At 40.3% G+C, this 21,337-nt stretch overlaps 5 protein-coding genes across 10 annotated transcripts; 3 read left to right on the forward strand and 2 right to left on the reverse strand.

Moving 5' to 3' along the window:
• Positions 1-519: 519 nt before the first annotated feature.
• On the forward strand, positions 520-2,753 carry LOC149741025 (F-box only protein 21-like). Its single transcript, XM_089878571.1, has 6 exons — positions 520-1,633; positions 1,683-1,893; positions 1,947-2,066; positions 2,132-2,208; positions 2,260-2,466; positions 2,524-2,753. The coding sequence occupies exons 1-6, from the start codon at positions 735-737 to the stop codon at positions 2,705-2,707; spliced, it is 1,698 nt and encodes a 565-aa protein (XP_089734697.1). The 5' UTR covers positions 520-734; the 3' UTR covers positions 2,708-2,753.
• Positions 2,199-14,389, reverse strand: LOC149741026 (rap guanine nucleotide exchange factor 1-like). Of its 5 annotated transcripts, none has more exons than XM_089878398.1 (26): positions 14,230-14,389; positions 13,219-13,350; positions 13,087-13,154; positions 12,467-12,654; positions 12,283-12,416; positions 12,118-12,223; positions 11,967-12,044; positions 11,689-11,788; positions 11,509-11,632; positions 10,991-11,117; positions 10,845-10,931; positions 9,904-10,002; positions 9,770-9,849; positions 8,769-8,920; positions 8,506-8,583; positions 8,193-8,448; positions 7,799-8,002; positions 7,657-7,738; positions 7,377-7,481; positions 5,475-5,660; positions 4,621-4,705; positions 4,206-4,379; positions 3,939-4,138; positions 3,754-3,885; positions 3,505-3,643; positions 2,199-2,904 (listed from the first exon to the last, which is right to left on the reverse strand). In XM_089878398.1, the coding sequence occupies exons 1-26, from the start codon at positions 14,252-14,254 to the stop codon at positions 2,839-2,841; spliced, it is 3,207 nt and encodes a 1,068-aa protein (XP_089734524.1). In that variant the 5' UTR covers positions 14,255-14,389; the 3' UTR covers positions 2,199-2,838. The 5 variants fall into 5 exon arrangements, with proteins under 5 accessions (XP_089734524.1, XP_089734516.1, XP_089734508.1 ...); XM_089878390.1 differs by having other exon boundaries at positions 2,612-2,904; positions 8,506-8,586; positions 12,467-12,651; XM_089878382.1 differs by having other exon boundaries at positions 2,612-2,904; positions 8,506-8,586.
• Positions 14,390-15,104: 715 nt separating this feature from the next.
• On the forward strand, positions 15,105-16,464 carry LOC149741027 (transcription initiation factor IIA subunit 1-like). Of its 2 annotated transcripts, XM_089878758.1 has the most exons (2): positions 15,105-15,830; positions 15,897-16,464. In XM_089878758.1, exons 1-2 carry the CDS (start codon positions 15,351-15,353, stop codon positions 16,281-16,283), a joined length of 867 nt encoding a protein of 288 aa, XP_089734884.1. In that variant the 5' UTR covers positions 15,105-15,350; the 3' UTR covers positions 16,284-16,464. The 2 variants fall into 2 exon arrangements, with proteins under 2 accessions (XP_089734884.1, XP_089734876.1); XM_089878750.1 differs by having other exon boundaries at positions 15,107-16,464.
• LOC149741028 (transcription initiation factor TFIID subunit 9-like) lies at positions 16,434-17,575 on the forward strand. The gene is made up of 5 exons (XM_089878856.1): positions 16,434-16,602; positions 16,725-16,861; positions 16,996-17,133; positions 17,186-17,254; positions 17,310-17,575. The coding sequence occupies exons 1-5, from the start codon at positions 16,434-16,436 to the stop codon at positions 17,370-17,372; spliced, it is 576 nt and encodes a 191-aa protein (XP_089734982.1). The 3' UTR covers positions 17,373-17,575.
• LOC149741029 (uncharacterized) lies at positions 17,373-20,903 on the reverse strand. Its single transcript, XM_089878582.1, has 12 exons — positions 20,580-20,903; positions 20,260-20,317; positions 20,064-20,206; positions 19,715-19,899; positions 19,499-19,555; positions 19,278-19,443; positions 19,047-19,187; positions 18,909-18,977; positions 18,538-18,686; positions 18,105-18,271; positions 17,937-17,982; positions 17,373-17,871 (listed from the first exon to the last, which is right to left on the reverse strand). The coding sequence occupies exons 1-12, from the start codon at positions 20,802-20,804 to the stop codon at positions 17,673-17,675; spliced, it is 1,605 nt and encodes a 534-aa protein (XP_089734708.1). The 5' UTR covers positions 20,805-20,903; the 3' UTR covers positions 17,373-17,672.
• Positions 20,904-21,337: the final 434 nt, after the last annotated feature.

A 21,337-nucleotide genomic window follows, 5' to 3' on the forward strand; every position in this document is an offset into this window, starting at 1 on the left:
ATAAAGGCATTAGTACGTTAACTCCCCAAAGCAATTTAATTCGCGTCCACGGTTAATTTATAATCGAGTTTTAAGTTTCTAGAAAATATTTTAATGCAGAGTAGTAATGCTTTATAACACAACAGAGTAAAAATAATCGAACTTACTTTTGTGAGAAAAAAGAGTAATGTCACATGAGTGGGGAGTACGTGTCGTATTGCTCTTTTACGCCACCTGCTGCTAATATAATTAGATATTTATTCCGCTAGGTGTCACTAGAGGTTTCGCAAGATACAAGCATTTTTACTTTTTTGGTTTTTATTATTCAAAATAAAAAATTAAAAACAAAAATTATTTTTAATAAAAACTAATAAAACTTATCATATGCATTCAAGATTGTTTGTCGGACTCTCTGGTGTCACCTAACGGAATAAAAACTTAGCAATATTGGCAGCAGGTGGCGTAAAAGAGCAATGCGGCACGGACTCCCCATTTCATGTCGCATTGCTCATTTTTTACGCAAAAGTGAGTTTCATTATTTTTGCTTCGTTGTGTTATAATACTATGTTTCTCTGCATTAAAATATTTTTTCTTTATTATAACCAAAAAATAAAATATTAAACTTGTTTTGTAAATCGCGAAACCTTGCGGAAATAATCAAGTAAAAGCAAGGTGTCGTAGGGAAAACCCCTAAACTATAACCAAAAAGTTTTGTTTGTATACAAAACATTCGGAATCAAAACGAAGTAACGAAGATGTTTAATTTTCCTGGATTGCCCGAGCATTTGGTGGAAGATGTTATGACGTGTGGTTTTCTTGGAACGAAAGACGTTTTGAATCTCGGATCAACTTGCAAGAAATTGTGGGGGATCTCAAAACGAAATCTGGTTTGGAAAAAGTTGTTTAAATTAAAATTTCCACATTTATTAAACAAAGAAAGTAATCTTGAGGTTGTTCTCCAGTCATTGGTTATAACTGATGGGTCAAATACGTTGGTTGGAAATCACTGGATGGATGTTTATCACCAAACCAACCTAATAATTAAAGCGTTAAACGAAATATCAACCACACATAACACAAACCTCCAACTTGACGATGAAGATTTTGAAACTTTGCTGAATTATTCGAAACAATTCACGTTTAAACTTGTGTTGTGTATATTAAGATGTTTGGTTAATAATCCACGCGACCTCACAACAACTTACTATGCAAACAAAGCTTTGGTTTATCTCAAATGTTGTTCTTTAACGGAAGAAATTAAACAACTCGTTGAAACTCCCGACCCCTCGATGACCCTCCTAATGCAAGGGGCAATGCTCGTCTCTGATTGGTTCAAAAGTGAAACCGATATTGACCAATCAGAAGTAAAGGATTTCATTCGAACCTCAGCACAACTCATCCGTGACAGGTCATGTGACCTCACCCTGCTACAAGCGGCCAATCACATCTTCCAACAAAACTTCAGCGGAAATCAACAAAACTATTATGACATCAGCAATTCATTTATTGATGATGTCATAAAGACACGACGGGGAATCCCGATCACCCTTTGTTTAATATTTCGTGAAATATCATCGCACGTTGGTTTGAACCTTCACCCCGTTGCTTGTCCCAGCCACTTCCTGCTAAGAATGACAAACCCTGGGGGCCACAAGTAAGTTAGAAGTCAAACTTAAACACGAATGTTACAACTTTTGTTGCAGATTTATCGACGTTTTTAACGATGGGAAAGTTCAAACATTTGAAGAACTCGGGTTGAAAGAAGAATTGTTGAAAACGACGACAAATGTTGAAGTTTTGTCACGGATATGTCGCAATATTAACGCACATTCCAAGTATAACAATACAGCGGATCCCAGTTTGGCTGAAAGAGTTTTGAACTTGAGCGTTTTACTTGAACCAACATCAGAAATTGTAAGAATATTAAGATTGTTCGAAATATTTGATAATTTACCTCCAGCTCACAGAACCGAGCTGAACGTTTGAAGTTTTTGTTTCGAATAAATAAGAATCTTCACACGATGTTAGAGGATAATACGTTGGTGGGCGAAGAGTTTCGGGGGGTGGCCGGTATCGCTTCACGGGAGGTGGGTGTCATGTGATCACGGTGTCATGTGGCCAACCCATTAGTGACCACTGGTTTGATTGACAGGTGATAGAAGCACGAATATTATCAAGCATCAAATTAAAAATGAAGGAAAAGAAAAAAACTCGGAAAATAAAATTCAGGTTTTAAATTTATTCTTGTTTGATTGTGAAGTAATAATGTTAAAACATAAGATCGGCCGATGAAAATGCCCGAGTCATGTTTTCGGTTGGAACGGTGACTCGGCACTTAAAGTACGGCTACGTATGCGTTGTGAGGGGTTGGGACAACTACTGCGATATGTCGGTAAGATGGCAACGACTGATGGGGATTCCTCAGTTAAATGATGGGGCGACACAACCATATTATAATGTGTTGGTTCACGAAGATGGATCAGAAAGGTGGGGTTGATGTTGAAGTGTTGTAACATAAATGCAGCGCGTAACATTCTATTGTAGGTATGCGGCGCAAGAAAACTTGGAAGTGTTGAAAGGAGGGTTGGCGGTCGAACACGAGGAAATTGGAAAGTATTTTCAATCAATTAAACACGATGATGGGAAAATATATTATGAACCAAATCAACAACTTAAACTTGAATATCCTGAAGACATGGCCCATACAATAACATTGTGTCAGCAATAAGTGTTGTATACATATATATATACTCTGTAATAAATATAACAGCTCATATGCGTGATATTACAGAATATAGAAACACTGCATGTTACGCGCACCACCAAGCCATTGAAGAAACAATAAAAATATTTACAACATTAAGTGCGTTCAACCGTGTCTTCGCTTGATTGGTCGTTTGCCGTCGTGGGTGACTGATCTTCAGTCTGTGAAGAAATAATTGATTGTAACTTATTTATCCTCGCATGGCGGAGCAACAACACTTGTTATAACACAGGTGTTCTATTTCATACACCTCGTGTCCGCTTACCAGTTACCACGTATGTAACTTATTTATCCTCGCATGGCGGGGTAACGGCAGTCGTTATAACACAGGTGTTCTATTTCATACACCTCGTGTCCGCTTACCAGTTACCATGTATGTAACTTATTTATCCCTGCATGGCGGGGTAACGGCAGTCGTTATAACACAGGTGTTCTGTTTCATACACCTCGTGCCCGCTTACCAGTTACCATGTATGTAACTTATTTATTCTCGCATGGCGGGGTAATGGCAGTCGTTATAACACAGGTGTTCTGTTCCATACACCTCGTGCTCGCTTACGAGTTACCATGTATGTAACTTATTTATCCTCGCATGGCGGGGCAACAACAGTCGTTATAACATAGGTGTTCTGTTTCATACACCTCGTGCCCGCTTACCAGTTACCATGTATGTAACTTATTTACCCTCGCATGGTAACAACAGTCAATATACCAACCCATTAGTCCATGCACACAATAGCAGCAAACCATGTTTAACCTACCGGAGTTATTTGTCGTCTCGCTCTATGTTGCCGGGGTTTGATAGACAGCGATAACCCCCAAAGCGCTTCCTCGGACAAGTAGTCGTCGAAACGACCGATTAGTCGAATGACCTCGTCATCGCGTTGAAACTGATATTGACTGCAACAAATTGCAAAGGATGAACATGAGTAGTTCAGCACATATACATTATATGGAAGATATACACATATATATATAGTAACATACACACAGTAACATAGATAGACAACCTTTGTTTAAATCTTCTCATGGTATCCAAAATACTAAACTGTTGCCATCTTTTTCTAAAGTTGATGATTCCTGGTGCCAGTTCATCTTGGTTTCCGAGGTGAATGAACGTCAGATCTTGTAATATTAAACCCCTGTGTATATAATAATCAATATTATGACATCACACATGGTATTATGACCTCACAGATATGGTATGCATGGTTGAGTGGCTTCAGCGAGCGCTTCCCTGTACGTTCGGAACGAGGACGAGCTGTCAATCAAACGACAATATTCTTGCAGCCCCTCGCTTGTTTGTCGCTGCCATTCCAAACGACGAACGGGCGCCGAATCCAACGCGGATAAAACAGCAAGATAAGAATTAAAATTGTTCAACTTTCGTAGATGCTGAAGTACAAGGTTATTGTGGTTGGTGGTCCAACTTTTATAATAAATATCTTTGTATTCAACCTACCCTCATTATTCGAATAAATTTATTCAAAAGTTTTTCTCGTTCTTGTGGTTTTGTTTGTTTGAGAATAATCGTTCTCGCCCAAAATGACATTTTATTAAAATGTTCGGTAAACCTCGTTAAGTGCGGCGACAATTCCTCTGATTGTTCTTGTGCCCACTGCAGGACCTCGGGGATCTGTAGCGACATCGTGTGAACAAATACAACGATAAAATCAGTTTAGTTTTACAAAAGTATTAAAGCGGGAAAGATAATAATATTTACAATTTTAAGATTTAACAAATTTTAATTTATTTAACATTGTTTGGGTTTGTCCACTAGGTGGAGCATCATGCTTCTTATAATTAAATGTGAATTTGTTTTTTTGCGGACTGTCATTTATCAATATTTCCAAATACATGTAATTACAACTAAGTACCTCGATCTTTTGAAACATTTCTAAATCGAGCAACGTCATTTGTTCGGCCAACTTCTCGCTGCTGAAGTCGTGAATGCTGAGAACTCTGTGATGTATATTATGTACCATGTATATTGTATACCATGTATATTATATACCATGTATATTATATACCATGTATATTATATACCATGTATATTGTATACCATGTATATTATATACCATGTATATTGTATACCATGTATATTATATACCATGTATATTGTGTACCATGTATATTATATACCATGTATATTGTGTACCATGTATATTACGTACCATGTATATTGTATACCATGTATATTATATACCATGTATATTGTATACCATGTATATTACGTACCATGTATATTATATACCATGTATATTGTATACCATGTATATTATATACCATGTATATTGTATACCATGTATATTACGTACCATGTATATTATATACCATGTATATTGTGTACCATGTATATTATATACCATGTATATTATGTACCATGTATATTGTGTACCATGTATATTATGTACCATGTATATTGTATACCATGTATATTGTATACCATGTATATTGTATACCATGTATATTATATACCATGTATATTATATACCATGTATATTGTATACCATGTATATTGTGTACCATGTATATTATATACCATGTATATTATATACCATGTATATTACGTACCATGTATATTATATACCATGTATATTGTATACCATGTATATTGTGTACCATGTATATTGTGTACCATGTATATTACGTACCATGTATATTATATACCATGTATATTACGTACCATGTATATTGTATACCATGTATACACAAAACATACCCCGCTTACCTTGACGTAATATGCAATGCTGATAAAGGTTGAGATATGATTTCTATGTTGCTTGTTTTACGATGATCATGTTTGCCGAGCACAGTTTGCCGGAGTAGTTTGGCCAATGTGAGTTCCCCCTGGCACACAAGTTTGTAAACAAGGTCCATCAACATCTTCAATACGTCGTTGGTAATGTCCGCTAAACTGTGGATCAAACTTTATTATAAGTAAAACAATGCATATTATGTATGTTGGTGACATCATATATGACATCATTACAAAAACAAAATCTCTTTTACACTTATGATGGTGAAGTTAGTAAACCACCCACCCCGATGACCAACAAAACAACCAGCTACCACCCACCCCGATGACCAACAAAACAACCAGCTACCACCCACCCCGATGACCAACAAAACAACCAGCTACCACCCACATGATGATCAACAACACAACCAGCTACCACCCACATGATGATCAACAAAACAACCAGCTACCACCCACATGATGATCAACAAAACAACCAGCTACCACCCACCCCGATGACCAACAAAACAACCAGCTACCACCCACATGATGACCAACAAAACAACCAGCTACCACCCACCCCGATGACCAACAAAACAACCAGCTACCACCCACCCCGATGACCAACAAAACAACCAGCTACCACCCACCCCGATGACCAACAAAACAACCAGCTACCACCCACCCCGATGACCAACAAAACAACCAGCTACCACCCACCCCGATGACCAACAAAACAACCAGCTACCACCCACCCCGATGACCAACAAAACAACCAGCTACCACCCACATGATGACCAACAAAACAACCAGCTACCACCCACCCCGATGACCAACAAAACAACCAGCTACCACCCACCCCGATGACCAACAAAACAACCAGCTACCACCCACCCCGATGACCAACAAAACAACCAGCTACCACCCACCCCGATGACCAACAAAACAACCAGCTACCACCCACATGATGACCAACAAAACAACCAGCTACCACCCACCCCGATGACCAACAAAACAACCAGCTACCACCCACCCCGATGACCAATAAAACAACCAGCTACCACCCACATGATGACCAACAAAACAACCAGCTACCACCCACCCGATGACCAACAAAACAACCAGCTACCACCCACCCCGATGACCAACAAAACAACCAGCTACCACCCACCCCGATGACCAACAAAACAACCAGTTACCACCCACCCCGATGATCAACAAAACAACCAGCTACCACCCACATGATGACCAACAAAACAACCAGCTACCACCCACCCCGATGACCAACAAAACAACCAGCTACCACCCACCCCGATGACCAACAAAACAACCAGCTACCACCCACCCCGATGACCAACAAAACAACCAGCTACCACCCACCCCGATGACCAACAAAACAACCAGCTACCACCCACCCCGATGACCAACAAAACAACCAGCTACCACCCACCCCGATGACCAACAAAACAACCAGCTACCACCCACCCGATGACCAACAAAACAACCAGCTACCACCCACATGATGACCAACAAAACAACCAGCTACCACCCACCCGATGACCAACAAAACAACCAGCTACCACCCACCCGATGACCAACAAAACAACCAGCTACCACCCACCCGATGACCAACAAAACAACCAGCTACCACCCACCCGATGACTAACAAAACAACCAGCTACCACCCACATGATGACCAACAAAACAACCAGCTACCACCCACCCGATGACCAACAAAACAACCAGCTACCACCCACCCGATGACCAACAAAACAACCAGCTACCACCCACATGATGACCAACAAAACAACCAGCTACCACCCACCCGATGACCAACAAAACAACCAGCTACCACCCACCCGATGACCAACAAAACAACCAGCTACCACCTACCAAAGTTCATCCACCACGCGCACCAGAAGGAAAAAAGCATTTTTGGAAATCCTTTTACTTTTCCTGTCGGCCGCGGTCAAAGATTCGGATCCAAAGTTCTTTTGCGTTAGACGTGTTAAGGAATAATAAACGAGGCTATATAGATATAGTATAATATTATTATGACATCATATGATATATAATGACAATGTATGTTATATTATGACATCATATGATATATTATGACATCTTATGTTATATTATGACATTATATGTTATATAATGACATCATAAAGGATATCTATAAAGAAGCTTTTGTAGTAACTCAGGAGGTTGAATGAACGTTCGATAAGTTGTGAGGAAAGCTTCAAAGTAGATGAGGTCTGCAGGAAAGTTGGTTAGAATTGCAACATGTCGTATTAATAACAACTTAACAAGCTTACTTTTGGTCCCCGCCTCAGCTGCGTACACGATAAGGGCGTCTACACACCCACTGCAAACCTCATTAGATGATTGGTCGCCATGTTTATGAAAACTTAGATAGTTTGAAACTTCGCCAGCGTCAAGCAGGTTGCCGGGGTCAGGTTGGGGGAGGGGGCATGACTTGGAACCCCCTCGTTTTGGGGGGCTGGGTGACGGGGGTAGGGCTGTGGGGGGGGGTTAGAACCAAATAAAAGGAATTGCGCTTGCATGGTTAGCAACACAGGAACTTTTATCTTATTAAATGTTCAAAGGCCTATGTTTAGGTTCATAAATGGTTACTGGTTAGTTTAGATGTTGTGTCACAATTTAGAAGTAAATTACAAAACCGAATCTTTGCAGCCCTCTAATTCTTACCATTATCTTCTACTTTCTCGTCGACATTTTCAGAGAAACTTTTCTGTGGCAGCGGTTCAACTCGTGCTGTTGTTTTCTTGGGTAGGGGCGGGGCAACTAGGGGTGGGGTGGTTATGGGCGTGGCAGCCATCCCGTGCTCCTCGTTCAACTGTTGTTGTCGGTTTAATATCGAAGTTCTTCGGAAACTGACGCTACTTCTCTTGGGTAAGATGGGCGGGGGTCGTTCCTCTATGGTGGGGAACGTAAATATGCTCTCCTGTGATGTCATAGCGGTGTCATATTGTGTCATAATGTGTGATGTCATAATACTTACTGTTTTACGAGCTTTAGGGGGTAGTGCCGGGGGTGTGTCGTATAACGGGGATCCGGGGGAACTTCCATCTCCGCTACTCTGCTAAAACAAGATGTTAAAATATATCTATGAATATATATAAGATATCTATGCATGTATATGAGATACCTATGAATATATATAAGATATCTATGAATGTATATACGATATCTATGCATATATATAAGATATCTATGCATGTATATAAGATATCTATGCATATATATAAGATATTTATGTCGTACCTGCCACTGCTCTGTACTTCCCACTAGTGTCCTCGTGGCAGGGGAAACCACACTATGGGGCAAGTTGTACCTCCGCGCAGTTTCACGAGATATATCGGACATGGGAGGGGGTTGGGGTTGTTCTTGTGCGAATAAATGCATGTACAAATCAACTGTTTAAACATGGGTTAATATATCATTGTTGCATCATAATATAATTATGTAAAGTAATATCTTGTATTTCGCAAACATTTCTTGACAAATATGTGTTTTATATTACTTGTTTGGATTGCATTGCGTTTATACTTTAAAGCGCTTGATGCTAAACCATTGTTTCTAAAACTGGGGGGCGCGACCCCCTAGGGGGGCGTGAAACACTCGTAAGGGGGGCGCGATAAACTATAAAATAAAGTGTTTTAACAATGGTGTTCAAAAGGCTAAAACACGACGCATCAGGTAAAAGTTAAATTAAAATAGCAAACATTTAAGTCTGTTTTTAAACCTCTTACACATGCTAAATGATGAGGTGTCAATCCCTATTATGACGCTAATAATCGCCATGTGAATTGCTGTTATGTCGTAATTAATTGCCAGGCAAAACAATCGCTATTATGATGCAATGAATCCCTACTATTTCGTAACAAACAGTCTACCTGGCTAAGAAAAAAATGGTAAATATAAGGTTTAACTACAACGTAAACTGAACAGTTATTTGATTTCACTCTTGCGTTGATCGCGATAAAGTATTTTACGGAATAATACAGATACAGTTAACTAACGGGGCTGCGGTTTAAAGCATGTCCAATTTGCCAGGTTAGGCTGTGGTGGATCATGGCAGAAATTAATTAAACACCACTGTGGTAACTTAACAAAAAAGGAGGGAGGGGGCGCAAGTTTGTTGAGATCTTCATTGGGGGGGGGCGTGCTTTAAAAAGTTTAAGAACCCCTGTGCTAAACCATATTGTGTGGCAACATATCAACCATGCCACACCAGGTTTAATGACAATAAATCAAGTACTTACATTTATTCCTCTTAGTAGGAAGCGGCGGTGGTTCTTCATCCTCGCTTGCTATGCTTGCCATGCTAAGATCTGTTGACTTCCTGTTTATATATGGTTAGTTCCCGTGGTATACCATGGTTCCCATGTATACCCACCTGTTTAACTTGGCGGGGAGATCAGGGGGGATATCGAGTTCGTTTAAACTGTTGACCGACGCTGCGTCATCGTAATAAACGTTATGTGATGATGAAGGGCTGCGATATATATGTGTAAAAGAGGTTACTATCAACCAAGTTACTGTCCGAAACATCTGCTGATCATGAGTTTAGTATCCAGACAGTAACTTGGTCCATCATCAGTGTAAAAAAGGTTACTATGAACCAAGTTACTGTCCGAAACATCTGCTGATCATGAGTTTAGTATCCAGACAGTAACTTGGTCCATCATCAGTGTAAAAAAGGTTACTATCAACCAAGTTACTGTCCGAAACATCTGCTGATCATGAGTTTAGCATCCAGACAGTAACTTGGTCCATCATCAGTGTAAAAGAGGTTACTATCCACCAAGTTACTGTCCGAAACATCTGCTGATCATGAGTTTAGTATCCAGACAGTAACTTGGTCCATCATCAGTGTAAAAGAGGTTACTATCCACCAAGTTACTGTCCGAAACATCTGCTGATCATGAGTTTAGTATCCAGACAGTAACTTGGTCCATCATCAGTGTAAAAGAGGTTACTATCCACCAAGTTACTGCCCGAAACATCTGCTGATCATGGGTTTAGTATCCAGACAGTAACTTGGTCCACCATCTGTGTAAAAGAGGTTACTATCTACCAAGTTACTGTCCCAAACGAAATATTGTGGTTATGAGAATATGTTACATCACAATCATAATTATGACACGTTAGTGAGTTAATTAAAACGAAAACAAACGAAAGGAAATGTATGAATCACAAAGCACACTGTTGTGTTATTTATAATTCAATGGCTTTTTATGATGTAATAACGCAGTGAATGAAATTTAATTGTTTCCTTCCGGAATTATTTTAATTAAAGAAACATTAATTGAGTGATGATTATGATGTCATAAGTACCTTCCCAACAAGCAGTTGTAGGATCCGCTGTGTTGATCGTCGATGGTGATGCTTGACATTGAACTTGCAGCGCTTGGTATATTAAGCCTATGATCATGCACATGCTGTGAGTGGGGCTTGTGGGGGTTGGTGGGGGGGGGGCTTACCTTATTGGTACGAGTTGGTTTGGATATGATGCCGGTCGTTCACTGGTCCCATCTTCCATATTATGCCATCGTAGAATATTCTTTGCAACATAATTTGCCTCGCCGTTTGTTAGTACTTCGCAGCTATCTGTATATATGTTTGTGCCAACATTCGTTACATGATTAATACTCTATATACGGTAGGGTGGGTAAAGATGGGACACCTTTCTCATTCTATTTTATCATCCCATTTGGTAGTAAACAAAGATCATTCAAAGAATTATAAAACTGTATCCTCACAACTCCCATGGACCGTTTTTGATTGTTTAAAATACAATCAGGATATTTAGATATTCTGTTCTAAAGGTGTCCCATCTTCCCCACCCCACTATACATCATACACAACCTATTCAATTTATTGTAATAATTTTTTTATTTATTTCTTCGATAACGAAGATTAAATTAATAAAACAAAACAGGGATTAGCAGCAAGAACGTCGAGCAATGCATTCATAACACATCCTAACATATTGTTTTACCTGAACTTAAATTACTTGAGCAATAACTCGCGCGGTCGTTTGATTCCGTGTTGTTGAATTTGTACGAGGGGCCGATCAAGGATTCCTCGGATCTCGTTAAACCACGCACACCAAACACAGAAACCTGGGGTTACAACATGGGGTGGGTTAGGGGGTGGAACATGGGGTGACACAACTTACATCAGGGTTGGGGTTGAAAGGGGAAACGATCCCAATCGGTTTGTTTGTTCGTTTCTTTGGTGGGATTGGAGGTACTGATTCATCGTGGATGGCTTGTAACCTAAGGTTTGTGGGGTTATTGTTGGTGGGTACCAATCATATAAATTAAAAATGTGAAAGAGATCTTTCAGTTTTTTTTGGCCAAGATACATGCAACAACAGCATGTACAAACATTCACTATAAGAAGCTACAACAAGAAATTTGAAAACAATTTGTTGAATTTTCATGCGTTGGGTACCTGCTAAAGTGGTGTGCTAGTGATTGGCTTCTAAGTTGGTTGTTGGGGATTCTTAGTGATCCAAACGCATCAGGAAGGCTGTGGTAATATGAACATATTCACATGCATGATCACATAATCACGTGCATGCAACATCATGACATAACAATACCTTGCCCCCCTACTAGGGGAGGTGGGGGTGGTTGGGGCGCTACTTCGGGATCGGATCTTGCTCAAAGCTTCATCAACTAATCCGTCAACACCTCTTTGGACGGAATCTGTGGATGGCGGGAGGTTAACTACCACAATACAACATAATACACAATATACAACGTACCTATAAGTGTAGGAACCAAACTAAATCGTTCATCATTGCTTGTTGTGTTTGCACCCAACAGCATGTCGTCGGACCACTGGATTAGCTGGGCGAGGCTTTGAACAACACAAGCACGACACGATGTCATTACTGAACTATGGAAATACTTTGGGTTAATATTTATAACGTACAAACAGAGATATACCTTAGCTCGGGAGATATTTGGTTCCTTGATATTTCATCCAACACGGTGATCACAACTTCCAGAATCCTCGAGGCCGAACCCGAAAATTGTTCGAACCTTTTATTTGAAACCACGGCGCGGAAATACATCAACCCAACTTTCAAATCTTTCACTAATTCCCTGATCTTTGTTTCACCATCCAACGACTGCTGGGTTGGGAAGTTATAACATGCCATTATCATCATATAACACACATGCCAAAGTTGAGAGTTGGCCCATTACCCCAACATTGTATATGCACATTCTATTCTATATGGGTGAGGTCCTACAGTGAGGCATGCCATGGGACCTGGGGTTTAAGCCAAAGTTGGCCCATTACCCCAACATTGTATATGCACATTCTATTCTATATGAGTGAGGTCCTATAGTGAGGCATGTCATGGGACCTGGGGTTTAAGCCAAAGTTGGCCCATTACCCCAACATTGTATATGCAAATTCTATTCTATATGGGTGAGGTCCTACAGTGAGGCACGCGTTGGCCCATTACCCCAACACCACCAAGCTTACTTTTTCAAGGGTGCTACCGCAGAAACTATTTTCACATGCATGCTACCACCAACCATGATATATAACAACCAACCTGGGAAGAAGTTAGATCTTCTTGACTGCCACACGGTGATGGACGTGACTTTCCCTTTACTCGACCCCCTGTAATATAAACATCATATAACATTTAGGTTACTTAATGGCTTCAATACAACGTTTATTCCACCTTTTCCAGGTTTTTTGATTTGTTTATATTTTTCTCGGTAAAATTCAGTCGATGATTTGAACGAATCCGTAATTTTCCGCTTGGCGATCTTCAACCTGTCTGTCACTTTCGCCGAGTTTTCCGGGGATTCCCCTGTAATGATGTCATAGTTAGCTAACATTATTATGAACATCATCAAGCAGCAATGCTTGCTTTAATTCGATAATAAATAGTTGAAAGCCCTGCTTCTAAAGAACAAGGGACGAAAATACAATCGCCCACAAAATTACATACGTGGTAACTCGTAAGCGGGCACGAGGTGCATGAAACAAAACACCTGTGTTATAACAAGTGTTGTTGCCCCGCCATGCGAGGATAAACAAGTCACATACGTGGTAACTTGTAAGCGGGCACGAGGTGTATGAAACAAAACACCCGTGTTATAACAAGTGTTGTTGCCCCGCCATGCGAGGATAAACAAGTCACATACGTGGTAACTCGTAAGCAGGCACAAGGTGCATGAAACAAAACACCTGTGTTATAACAAGTGTTGTTGCCCCGCCATGCGAGGATAAACAAGTCACATACGTGGTAACTCGTAAGCAGGCACAAGGTGCATGAAACAAAACACCCGTGTTATAACAAGTGTTGTTGCCCCGCCATGCGAGGATAAACAAGTCACATACGTGGTAACTTGTAAGCGGGCACGAGGTGCATGAAACAGAACACCCGTGTTATAACAAGTGTTGTTGCCCCGCCATGCGAGGATAAATAAGTTACATACGTGGTAACTTGTAAGCGGGCACGAGGTGCATGAAACAGAACACCCGTGTTATAACAAGTGTTGTTGCCCCGCCATGCGAGGATAAACAAGTCACATACGTGGTAACTTGTAAGCGGGCACGAGGTGTATGAAACAGAACACCCGTGTTATAACAAGTGTTGTTGCCCCGCCATGTGAGGATAAATAAGTTACATTCATTCAAAATGTAGCACCACCATTTATAACACATAACCCATGCATCATCTTACCTCTTTTATGAGAATTATCCGCCATTATTATGTTTACATCATTTTCACCACAACTTTCTTTCAGTCAACACCTTACAATAATCCAAAGCTGTTTGTCTGTTAAGTATGAAAGCACATCTAGATTGAAAGTGTGGGCACTTTCTCCAAACTTTTGTTTTAACTTAAAAACAAATTTAACTTAAATAAGATTATATTAAAAAAATACATAAATTTTCAAGCTTATTTTAATTTAGCGGGCATTAGTCATTGTCCGGCGCCGTGGTATAGTGGTTAGCGCGCCTGCCTGTAACCCAGAGGTAATGGGTTCAAGGCTTGACGCTGTTACCACTGTGGGCGTATGTGTCCTTGGGCAAGACGCTTAACGGCAATTGCTCCAACCCAGTGGCCACTAATGGGTTGTCTAAATGATCAGAAATACATAAAAAAAAATTCAAAAAAAATAATTACCCACAAAGTAACATACATGGTAACTCGTAAGCTGGCGCGAGGTGCACACCCGTGTGATAACGACTGTCGTTTTCCGGCCACGCGAGGATAAAGTAAGTTACATTCATTTCATTTCATTTCATTTCAGTCGCTGTTTAAATACAACTCTATTTCAACCATATTCACAAGTGTAACTTCTTTTTGGAATTCAGCTATTTCTTTTAGAAAATTAATACTTTTGATTGGGTCCGCGTCAGAGTTTGTATATAAACATGTTGATCTACGTTATACAAACACATTAGTATATTTCGCCAATAACCCAAGCTTACTAAATTTACCACAACAATATTTTAAAATTTAGCTGGCAACACTGCAGGAATACTTTTTTGTCAGAAAGAGTGTTTGTTGTGGAAAACTTTTTCTCGTGTTTGACAGAAAATGTTAAGTTTGTTTGTTCTGCGTTTTGTTGATAATTTGTGGCTGTGTTAAGTTTAAATTGTATCCATAGTCGTCGGCACAGTGTCAATCATATTATAGTGAGGTAAAGAGCGATATGTTATATGCTGATGCAATAGCCAATATATAAGCAAAAGAACAAACTTCGTAAACACTCAAATAACAAATTAGTTCCAGGTTACCAACTTATTTAACATGGCTTGCATAATTCAACTTTAATTTAAACTTGAATCAAACAAATGGCGAAGGCACCCGGAGGTCAGAATAGCGTCGCTAAACTTTATCAAACAGTGATTGAAGACGTCATAAACAATATACGAGAGGCATTTCTCGACGACGGAGTGGACGAGCATGTATTGCAGGAGTTGAAACAAACATGGGAACAAAAGTTGGCGCAATCCAAGGCTGTTGAGAATAGTAGTAATGAACTGAGGCATGCCCAGTCTGTTATGCCATTGTATGTATACGCTAACTCAATGCAGGGCGACAAAAGTCAACAACCCCTGGTGTATCATACAATGACCGCTGCTGGACAACAAGCGGCCATGTCCCTTCCTAACAGTGTGTTGTACCAAAGGCAGCAACATCCAAACCAACAGGTGTACGCCCCATACCAACCTGGTACATCCACCAACCAACAAAGCACAAGTGGGGGAGGTAAACAACATCCGTCGGTGATTATACAAGCGGACGGGGCGAATGATCAGCGGATCACGCAGGTGGACGGGGCGAATGATCAGCAGATCACGCAGGTAGACGGGGCGAATGACCAGCGGATCACGCAGGTGGACGGGGCGAATGATCAGCGGATCACGCAAGTGGACGGGGCGAATGACCAGCGGATCACGCAGGTGGACGGGGCGAATGACCAGCGGATCACACAGGTGGACGGGGCGAATGCAGATTCATCATCGGAGGAGGATGATGACGATGATGAAGATGAGGTGGAGGAGGAAGAGGAAGCGGTAGATGAGGAACCTCTATGTTCCGCTGATGATGGATCGGATGACGACCCTGTTGAATTGTTCGACACAGATAACGTGGTGGTTTGTCAATACGATAAAATCCATCGCGCCAAATGTCGATGGAAATTTAACCTCAAAGTTGGAATCATGAACTTGAACGGGAAAGACCTTGTTTTCCAGAAAGCTACAGGGGAGGCTGAGTGGTGAAGACATTGTTGGCTTGTAAATAATTATCGTTTATTTCTATACGACCAGTGGTGACTTTGCTTGTTGCGACACGTTTCATTAAAACTTGGACAAAAATCACTTTTACGATAATTTCTGTTAAAATATTAAGTTTAAACAACAATCGTGACGATGATTTTATATTTTTCATGGTTAGTTAAAATGAACTCAGTTGAAAATAATCCTGAAAGGAATAAAAACCTTCCTAAAGATGCGGAAACGATAATAGCAGTGTTGCAAGATATGGGTGTGACGGAGTACGAGCCCAAGGTAGTCCACCAACTGTTGGAGTTTACATATCGTAAGTTGAACTTATTTATCCTCTTGTGATGAGGCAAGGACAGTTGTTCAGTGTAACTTAGTAGGTGCCACCTGCACTCATGTTTTACAATTTTTAATTGTTTTCACTTGTTGTCTATGAAGGTTACATAAGCGAGGTTTTGGACGAAGCCAAGGTTTACGCAAACCACGCCGGTCGTTCCAATATTAATGTTGATGACACAAAGCTAGCTGTGATGTCACAATTGGATAATTCATTCACTAACCCCCCACCCCGAGATGTAAGTAGCGGAAACAGTTGTCAAACATCGGGAACCATATTGTCTGGTATACACACATTCCAGAATCCCTTACATTCACAGTGGTTGATTAATGTGGTGAATATACTTTACCCACTAACCCCCCCTCCTCACAGTTCCTGGTTGACGTAGCACGGCAGAAGAACACGATTGCTTTACCACTCGTCAAGAATTACTCAGCGGCCCGCCTTCCCCCCGACCGATATTGCCTTCTATCTGTTAACTACCGACTCAAGGGATCTGCCGATAAAAAAGTAAGTTCACAATATTCATTATGACATTATAATTACATACCTTCCATTGCAGAATGTTCGGAAAAACTCTACAAAATATTTGACGACTTCGACGCAGAAACATCTGTTTGCCAACCCCCAGGTACCTGGTGTTGTAAACTCCCGTAGTCCTTATTTACCTTCGAACCCACTTACAGGTTATCATGCCTTCCACAAATGCAAAGCGGAAATGGCATGAGATCGGAAACTACGACACCTAGTGTTGAGCAGCTCTCTTTATTTTACAACTCGTGGCAGCAAACTTTGAAAATACAAAAAATTTGAAATTTTCAACGAAAAAAAGTTTTTGCCCCTTTTTATAAAAATAATCCCTGAGTGAAACCCCAAGTCATGTGTTGTCTATTACTACGTTGTTATAATGACATCCATGTAGTGCATTCGCTAATAAAGATTCTAGCATTAATGTTGTGTCTATGGAATGTTCATCTTTCAACAAATTTAAAAAACGCGAAAAGCTAAAATTTGCTTTCCATATTTAACAAGGGAGTGTGGGTAAGTTGTTAGAACAGCGGAGTAGATCCTCGTGATTCACTCCCCGACTCTATATCGCCGCTTAGTGGTGTCCCTGAATAAACAGCGGAGGATGACCTCGACGACCCCGCACACCCCACGCCCCCGTCGATCACCATGGCAACCTCATCGTCGGGGGTGAACGACGAGACGTCGATGGTTTGCGGCTCAATCTTCACTTCGGGTGTTCTGTGATGGGGGGGAGAATGAACAACTTTAATAATAATATATGTTTATAATTTATTCCAACTTACCCAACACTTGCTTCACTAACTTCCCCACTTGTTTTGCCAGCCATCTCTGGAATCACAATATAAAATATAGAACTTTAATATTTTATGATTATGGTAGCGAAGATTAAATAAACAAGTTTGTGGATAAATAACGAGCATCACCAACAACATAGAAACAACATTACTTACGCTCAAGGTAAGGTTTCAACACCGGGGGCACTAGAGTCATAGCCGTTCGAAGGTTGTCATTACTACACACCCCGGCCTCCAACCCGTAGGCCATCCCCATGCGTTTCAAAACTTCGATGTCATCGTGGATCTCGAACGTATTATCAAAGTTGAACATGTACTCGTACCTGGGGGTTAATGTGGGATAACTGGGTGGGTGTGTCACATACTTATCATTAGAAATACACTGGTACATACTTATCATTAGAAATACACTGGTACATACTTATCATTAGAAATACACTGGTACATACTTATCATTAGAAATACACTGGTACATACTTATCATTAGAAATACACTGGCACATACTTATCATTAGAAATACACTGGTACATACTTATCATTAGAAATACACTGGTACATACTTATCATTAGAAATACACTGGTACATACTTATCATTAGAAATACTGCAGTCAATGACGGTCTTCTTGCTTGTATTAACGATAATAAATGGAAGTTGGATCGATGAATTATCGGCGGGGAAACCTTGCGTTTGTTCGATACGTTTGTTGCGTTGAACCAAATTCTTGAAGGCAATTTGCTGGAAAAGATATTCATTATATTTGTTGAAGGAGATCTTATGTCAATTGTTTGTGATGTTATTGGACCGTTGTTTCATCTGCCATACAGGGAGACATTATCAGGGTTTGCAGTTAAGTGTCTTAAAGACATCCAATAATATTGGTATCAATAAACATATTACACCTGTTATGTATATTACACCTGTTATTTATAATTAGACATGTTATATATATTGTCCAACCTGTAATATGAGCTCGTGTAACTGCAGAGTCTTCTGTTGAATTCTTTGTTGACGATTTTTCTTTTCAGTCTAAATTAAAATATTTTTTGACGAATTCAAGCGTTATCCCCCCCCCACACATAGTTTTTGCGCACGAACCTGTAATGTTTGGACTTCTTGCGCTGAGTTTGTCGGCAACCCCACCCAGTGGATATCCTTCTTGTCCTTATATATGATATCCATGGCCATTAATACGTTTAATGCATCGTAAACTCGCCGTCGAATGTTCTTCTGGTCATACTGTGAAACATAACATAGAAATCAAAAATCTAAATGTTTTTAATTTTTTCCAACTGGACCACAGCTACTTAACATAGAAATCCGACGCACCTGATCAGTAACTTGCCGTTGATGGTCGGCAAACTCCGACACGAGTTCGTCCGCAACCTCGTTGTATGTTGTTGTCACTTTCTGTTTCACTTTCTCACAAACCAACATCGCAAAGTGTCGCAAACCCTTGCTGCCTTTGTCTGTAGTTGGGGTGCGTCGTCGTTTGCTGGGGTTAAGGTAGGGGGTAATTTACTACACCATATGGGACGTGTCATATTTACCTTTCAACCATCTGTGCTGGATCATTGAACATGGACGGTCGTTTATAACTTGGGCTACTGTAGATGAATGTGGATTAATTGCAATAAACAACAGCTCTTATTCTATCTTTTTCTCTAACAAAGCTGACACTAATAAACAAAAGTGAAAAGTCGTTACAGCAAACTAAAATTTACAACAGAAGATCAAAACTTGTTACATCGGACCATAACACCGACCTTGCATTCCATGTTGGCGACATATTGTTTATTCGAACGGGTGAAGCCATTTGTTGCGAGAAGAAAGATTTGTTTTGAGGCGTTGACGGCGTCATCTGTTTTATGTTGTTTGTGTTGGGAGCAATGAACACCGGTGTTTGGTTCGATGTGACGACTTTCACCAACTTTGTTCCGCTTGGTTGAATCTACGGTTGATATTAATGTTATTTCTATGGACCATAGGCACCACACCTGGGGTGGCAGGGGTGGGCAGGACAACCCTGGAATTTTCTATTAATTAGTAAACATAACAACATTGTGATTATAATTAATGGTATTTCTATGAAACAACACATATGACGTCACTTACCACATCGTTGGGGTCATTGCTGGAACTTTGGTTTTCGTTTATTATATTTGACTTCTGTATTGTTATCGTATCGCCAACCTTTAGTTTGGGTCCTGGGTGCGTCAGAAGCTTCGATCCGGTTGGTATATTGATTATGGCGCCACCTACAAACATCATATATATACATGGCTGTTGGTTTATTGTTTTACGTTGATACCTTTCACGGGACTTGCAAGGGGGGCTCGTATATTGATGACGTTCGGTGATCCAGTTACCTGAACATATTGTTAGGATTTAATAAAGTAACTTATTTATCCTTGCATAGTGGGGCAACGACAGTCGTTATAACACGGGTATTCTGTTTCATGAATCTCGTGCCTGCTTATAAGTTACCATGTATGTAACATTTTTTCTGTATGGCTGATAACTTGGACAACCAGTTAGTGACCACTGGGTTGGAGCAACTATCGTTAAGTGTCTAGCCACATATACAGTAAAAATACACACCACACATACTTACACACCACACATACTTACTGCTTCCCCTGCTTTAATAATCCGCACAACTTGTGGTGTTTGCTGAGGTGTAGTTTGGACAACACGAACTTGGGAACCTGCAGTCCTTACAATACCACTTCCCGAAGATGGGGTTGTTAGAAATACACTTTGTCCCTTAACTGGTGTAGTATGTACCACACTAATGGTTGGGGCATGTGGTCTAATGGTAGCGCAAGTGGATTTAGCGTTCTGTTCGACTTCCATCCTTTATTTTCGTTGATTTGAAACAAAATTATTGAAACTGTGCAACAAACTTTTGCCCACGCACCAATATTAGATGTCTATGTATTGTTCAGTCCCCGGTCAAATCATATTTTATTGCCGTAAACTAAACGTATTCTGCTTATAATATTTAATAAAAATAACTATTATCGCAATAAATATACGCTACAGCAGATAAATGGTTTATATCAGAGTCTGTTTATATACGGACTTTGGTTTATATAATGTACATAAAGCGCTGGGACACAAACAAACGAGGGTACGAATGCACTTTGCTGGCGTTCTTACAACATGGCACATTACGGTGGTGGCCATAACGTTGCGATGTCCCTTCCCACTTTGCCAATACGAAAAATAGAATGCCCCCTACCCACTCGCGAATTGAGGCTTTGGGGAAACTATGTGATTCAGGTCGTCCGTAATACAGCATAACACCATGGGTGGGTGTATAGTGTAACACAGCTCACTGCAGACCTTACTACACAACATATGATTAAACATTATGGGGATGATAT

The sequence above is a fragment of the Ciona robusta genome, chromosome 1 (genome assembly GCF_009617815.1).
Source record: "Ciona robusta chromosome 1, ASM961781v2".
NCBI lineage: Eukaryota > Metazoa > Chordata > Ascidiacea > Phlebobranchia > Cionidae > Ciona > Ciona robusta.

Excerpts from the sequence above, each read along its gene's own strand:
- LOC149741025 (XM_089878571.1), top strand. The coding sequence starts at position 735 with ATGTTTAATTTTCCTGGATTGCCCGAGCATTTGGTGGAAGATGTTATG. Across the intron at positions 2,209-2,259 it reads ACTCGGAAAATAAAATTCAG|ATCGGCCGATGAAAATGCCC; the intron begins GTTTTAAATTTA and ends TTAAAACATAAG. Across the intron at positions 2,467-2,523 it reads CACGAAGATGGATCAGAAAG|GTATGCGGCGCAAGAAAACT; the intron begins GTGGGGTTGATG and ends ATTCTATTGTAG.
- LOC149741026 (XM_089878382.1), bottom strand. The coding sequence starts at position 14,254 with ATGGCGGATAATTCTCATAAAAGAG. Across the intron at positions 12,045-12,117 it reads TCCCCTAGTAGGGGGGCAAG|CCTTCCTGATGCGTTTGGAT; the intron begins GTATTGTTATGT and ends ATATTACCACAG. Across the intron at positions 8,449-8,505 it reads CCCCTAAAGCTCGTAAAACA|GAGAGCATATTTACGTTCCC; the intron begins GTAAGTATTATG and ends ATGACATCACAG.
- LOC149741027 (XM_089878750.1), top strand. The coding sequence starts at position 15,351 with ATGGCGAAGGCACCCGGAGGTCAGAATAGCGTCGCTAAACTTTATCAA.
- LOC149741028 (XM_089878856.1), top strand. The coding sequence starts at position 16,434 with ATGATTTTATATTTTTCATGGTTAGTTAAAATGAACTCAGTTGAAAAT. Across the intron at positions 16,603-16,724 it reads ACTGTTGGAGTTTACATATC|GTTACATAAGCGAGGTTTTG; the intron begins GTAAGTTGAACT and ends TTGTCTATGAAG. Across the intron at positions 16,862-16,995 it reads CTAACCCCCCACCCCGAGAT|TTCCTGGTTGACGTAGCACG; the intron begins GTAAGTAGCGGA and ends CCCTCCTCACAG.
- LOC149741029 (XM_089878582.1), bottom strand. The coding sequence starts at position 20,804 with ATGGAAGTCGAACAGAACGCTAAATCCACTTGCGCTACCATTAGACCA. Across the intron at positions 19,900-20,063 it reads GCAATGACCCCAACGATGTG|ATTCAACCAAGCGGAACAAA; the intron begins GTAAGTGACGTC and ends TATCAACCGTAG. Across the intron at positions 19,188-19,277 it reads AACGGCAAGTTACTGATCAG|TATGACCAGAAGAACATTCG; the intron begins GTGCGTCGGATT and ends TATGTTTCACAG.